General features: G+C 49.1%; 1 protein-coding gene across 1 annotated transcript in view; it reads right to left on the minus strand.

Moving 5' to 3' along the window:
* Positions 1-3,465, minus strand: part of AMFR (autocrine motility factor receptor, E3 ubiquitin protein ligase) — a 69,559-nt gene extending 66,094 nt beyond the window's left edge. Inside the window, exon 1 of the mRNA XM_006863536.1 lies at positions 3,012-3,465. Coding sequence (XP_006863598.1) covers positions 3,012-3,278 — 267 coding nt within the window. The 5' untranslated portion in view covers positions 3,279-3,465. The remainder of the gene's footprint in view (positions 1-3,011) is intronic.
* Between the last annotated feature and the right edge of the window lie 1,735 nt (positions 3,466-5,200).

The raw sequence follows: 5,200 nt of genomic DNA on the forward strand, positions 1-5,200 counted from the left end.
AAAGCTGGACAGTGAATAAGGAAGACCATAGAAGAATTGATGCCTTTGAGTTGTGGTGTTGGAGGAGAATACTGAAAGTGCCGTGGACTGCCAAAAGAACCAATAGATCTGTTTCGGAAGAAGTACAACCAGAGTGCTCCTTGGAGGCCAGGATGGCTAAGCTTCGTCTCTCATACTTTGGACACATTGTCCGGATAGAACAGTCACTGGAGAAGGATGTCATGCTGGGTAAGGTAGAGGGTCAGAGAAAAAGAGGAAGCCCCCCAACGAAATGGATCAGCCAGGTGGCATCATTGATGGCGTCAAGTGTGGCAGCAGTAGTGAGGTTGGCCCAGGATCGGTCATTGTTTCATTCTGCTGTGCATGGGGTCACTATGAGTCAGTTCCGACTCGATGGCACCTGACAACAACATGCAGATTTGCCTAGTGCATGTTGTCTTTGACAGCTTGACTCTTTCCTCCATTTATTATGATATTTATTGGTTCAGTTGTGAGGATTTTTGTTGTATGTACACTTAAGTGCAATCAATACTGAAGACTGTAGTCTTTGATCTTCATTAGCATTTTAAGTCTTCACTTTCAGCAAATAAGATTGTATCATCTACATATCAAAAGTTGTTTGAGTCTTCCTCCAACAACATGGCTGGTTGTTCTTCATAAAATCCAGTTTCTCAAAACTGTGTGCTCAGCAAACAGACTGAGTAAGTATGACAAAAGAATACAGCCCTGGTGCACACCTTTCCTGATTTTAAACCATTCCGTATCTCCTTGTTCTGTTCAAACAACTGCCTCTTGGTCTATGCACTAGTTCCTTATGAGCACAATTAAATGTTCTGGAATATCTGAATCATCCCATCAGACCTGTATTACCCCAAAATTGTGCTTTATCCTGGCATGGCACACCACAACAATGAGATAAGTTTTAGAGATACTATTCAGTTAAATAATAGCTAGAAGGATTCCCAGATGAATCCATTTTTGTCTTGTTTGGCTTTGGTGGGCAGCGTTGTTGTTTAAAAAAAAAAATGAATCTGAACGTCCTGGGAGGACACCAAAAGAACCCATCACACGCTTGCTCAATAACGTTATCTGTTAGGCCACCAAAGGCTTTTGATATTGTGAACCCTACTTGGCTGCTAAACCAAAAACTAAATGACTAAAGAGGAAAACTTCCATGGAGGGTTTGAGAAATAAAGGAAGGTCAAAACGAACAAGAGAAAAACAAAGAAAAATGATAGAAGAGAAACTGAGAAATGAAGATCTCATCAACAGATAAAAAGAGGCTTGCATAAGGCAACACCTCTCTTGAAAAGGCTGGGAAGAAAGGGAAATGTTCTTCAAAATAGTTTTCACAGAAAACTCAACAAACTTTACATAATGTTTTATGAAGAGGTTATAAACCTTGGAATCTGAACATGGGCTTTGTAAGAAGAAACTCCTAAAAAGGGGGGGGGGGATCATTAAACAATACTAGTGGTTGTTATATAAATACAATAGCAGTTCTTTCTCAAAGGCTTATTATAGCTTTGACTTAAAAAATATATCAAAGACTACATTATAATCTTAACAGTTGTCAAAGGCAGCCTTCACATCACTTTAAATCGTTTACCAGCTGACTCCAATGCAAAAGTAGATTTGAAGGTAAAAGAGAGACAGGAGTTGAGTTCCTTCTCTTCTTTCTTAGATAGCTTCGCACAGCAAGAGAGGAATGGGACTTCATCCTCCACTGCCTTCACCCAATCTCTACAGCCCCCAGAGTTCATAAATCCCACTGCTTCCTGATGAAGCACAGTGGGATTAATTATAACAAATGAGTTGTGTATCATTCTATCAGCTTGGAATATTACTCTCTCAGTCATTTACAGCCTACTCTTAACCCCAAAAGGGCATCCTTGTGGCACAGAGGTTAAGTGCTCAGGTACTGAATCAGAATCTACTGTTTAAGAAGATCACCCGGTGAGTCTTAGGTACATTCCTAAGAATCACCTGGGCACCTTGTTAAAACGGAGATTCAGATTCAATATATCTGGGGTGAAAATGCAAATTCTCCACAAATGATTGAAACAGTTGGAATGCCCCGGTTCTAATACGTGACACTAACACATACATCTTGTAAACGCAGTTTATCTCTCATTGGCAGGCAAAGTGAAAAAGACTTGTTTTAAAACGGACCACTACAAGGAGAAGCCAGTTAAAATGATGAGAAGCCTCTTGACCCGGAATGTGCGGCTCTCTTCGGACATCAAAACCGTCATGAATCTCAGGAAAATGCAAGAAAGGAAGCCTAGTTGTGTTTTTTGTTTTCAATAAATAGCAACCAAAGAAGACAATCCAATACCGTCATTTAAAAAGTTGTGTGAGACGGCATCTCTCCGAACAGTAAATGTCCACACACACTTAAATGCCTAAACTCCCCCTACTCTACACCAGAATTCGCCTATTCCTGGTAGCTACAGGCGGAATCGACTGCCAGGAGTTTGGGTTTAGTTTGGGTTTAGTCCTCACCTCCATGGGAACTCTGCTAACAACGTGCCCGTACCTGACCGAGCCTTTCAGCTTCTCTACTCCCCTCGCCTAGGAACCCGTTCCTGGGCTCTTAGATTCTTCCGACAGTCCCACCGGGTCCCCACCTTTCACTTCCATCCCTTTCCCTTTCTCCCCGAGTCCCTTAACCCCTTCCCTCCCGCTCCTGGCTCCGCCCCCTTTCGCTGCTGCTTTCACCAGCGCGCCCCCCACCTCCCTAGCCCCCTTTCTCAGGCCCAACTTGCTTGAGTATCCCCCCCAAAAAAACACACAAACACACATGCACCTCCGATCTTCTCGCCACCGCAGGCTGGGCTCCCAACACCTCCACCCACTCCCGCGAAAACACACCCAGTTCCCCAACCCCCGCACACGGTGGTCCCGGAGCAGGGGACCCCCGGACCCGGCCACGCCCCCCATGGATAATGGGTGACGTGGCGGCCCCCGTCGCAGTGCACCGCCGCAGGGCCCGGGGTAGCCGCGCTCACCCACACGAACAGGCTGTCCGAGAGCAGGTACTGGGCCACTTCGCGGGCCCGAGGTCCTCCGATGCTCGCCGGGGCTGGAGCGAGCGGGTCCGGCTGCAGGGAGGCCGTTAGCGGCTCCGAATGGCTGGGCCCGGGCCCGGGCCCGGCCTCGGGCTGGCTGAGGGCGCGGTAGGCGCTGACGATGGTGCCAAGCAGGGCCAGGCCGCTGAGGCCTGTGTAGGTACGGAGGCTGGGCCAGGGGAAGCGCTCGAGGAAGAGCAGCGGCATGGCGGCAGCGGCGGCCTCCGGACGCCGGGCCTACTGCGGCAGCCTCGTGAACGGCACCCACAGCCTCTGGCGTTGTTGCTGCCGCCGCCGCCGCCGCGCCAGGCCGGGCCGGGCCGCTCCTGGCCGTTCGCGCCGCTCCGAACCGCCCCGCGCCGCTCCCGCTGCTGCCCCTGCCGGCGCGGAAGAGCCTCGGCGGTCTCGGGGCGCGGGCGGGACGGGCGCGGGGGCGCGGCCTCCGTCCCCCGCCCCTAGCCTCGCACTGCCGCCCTCCGGGCGGGGGCCGGGGCCCCAAACTCTGAAGGTCAGCACCCTGCTCCATCCTCTACCTCCTCCCCAGCTCGACCGGGCCCGCCTAAGGCACCCGCCCCGGCCCAGCCGAGACCGTGACGTGACTCCAACCCGACCCAGGCCACGCTGCCTGCCCACCGGACGTGGGAAACAGCCCCAGGCCTCCGGCCGCTTGCCCCTTCGCACCCTAGGTGGCTGAAAGAGGAAGCAGTGCTTAGGATAGAGCGTGATGGAATAGTGATCTACATTCCTAAAGTGCAATTGAGTCTGTTCCTAATCATAGCCCAGTCTGTATAGGGTCTCCACGGAGTTTGAACCGCCGACCGTGCAGTCCAGTGCTTATCCTACAGCGCCACACCGGGACTCCTAGGTATACACACAAGAGAAATGAAAACAGACTTGGTAGTGCTGCTAGTCAGTCGGATTCAGAGCTACCCGGAAGAGGAGTCCCGGTGTGGCGCTGTAGGTTAAGCACCGGACTGCTAAGATCAGCAGTTCAAACCCACCAGCTGCTCTTTGGAAATCCTGAACCGGGTCGCTCAGAGTCGAACTGCTTGGATGGCACTTAACAAAATAGGGTTTCCAAAACACGGTAGTTTGAACAGCCATTTTGGTTAGCAATCCAGTGCTTATCCTACAGCGCCACACTAAGGTAAGTAAAGTATTGCTACAAAATCATAGAAACGTTTATCCAAAATATGAAGCTATTATTTCTCCACGTGATTTTACAGTTAGGTTTATACAAAACCCTTCCTGGAAGAATTCTGCATTCTTTGTTTTACACGTCATAATGACCATTTTGAGACTCAAGTTTATTTTCGATGTTTTGGGGAACAAAAAAGGTGCAAGATCAAAGCTGTAGGGTGGATAAGGTGAGGTTTCCCAAAACAACTCTCACAGGACAGCTCTTGATAACCTCAAAAAATAAGCAGGCACAATACTGTTAAGAGAAAAAAAATCCTCAGCACAACTTTCTTGGACGTTTTCTAAGTAATATAGTTCAATTTTCTTTAAATTTCCTCATAAGCTCCTATGATCATCCTTATATCCTTGGAGAAAATCAAGATTACCCCTTTGGAATCTCAAAACAATTGGCATAACCTTCTTAGCTGACTTCTCTGCCTTGAAATGGCCCAGCAGATGGCTTCAGAAGCCACCATTTTATTTGGACCTTGATCGTTTGGATCGTACTGACAAAGATTTGCCACTGTTTATGTCCATAAAATTGTAACTACCTTCGATCATGTTTAAAAGACTTGATAGAGACATCAAGGCAAGTGGGTGGGTCCCCTCAGAGCAACCCCCCTTCCAAGACTAAGACTAAATGGGAATACACACTCTGATTGGTGACCACGTTGGTCACCGAAAAGGGAAGTGAAGGAAAAACAGCAATGAAGTTGCGAGCTAAGCCCTACAATGTTCAAGACTCCTGTGAACCTGGGTGGAGACCTGGTTGGCCAGCAGTGTGGCAAGACCTGGGGGCTCCTGGGCCCAGAGTCAGTGACATAGCCACAGAGGACTAGAGTGGAGAGTGAAGCATCCAGATGATGAGAGGGCATATGCACAAGGACACCCACACTTGCAGATAATACCCACTTGACCTGGCTTCAATGACTGGATGATCAGAGCTCAAC

Source organism: Chrysochloris asiatica, unplaced genomic scaffold (assembly GCF_000296735.1).
Source record: "Chrysochloris asiatica unplaced genomic scaffold, ChrAsi1.0 scaffold00055, whole genome shotgun sequence".
NCBI lineage: Eukaryota > Metazoa > Chordata > Mammalia > Afrosoricida > Chrysochloridae > Chrysochloris > Chrysochloris asiatica.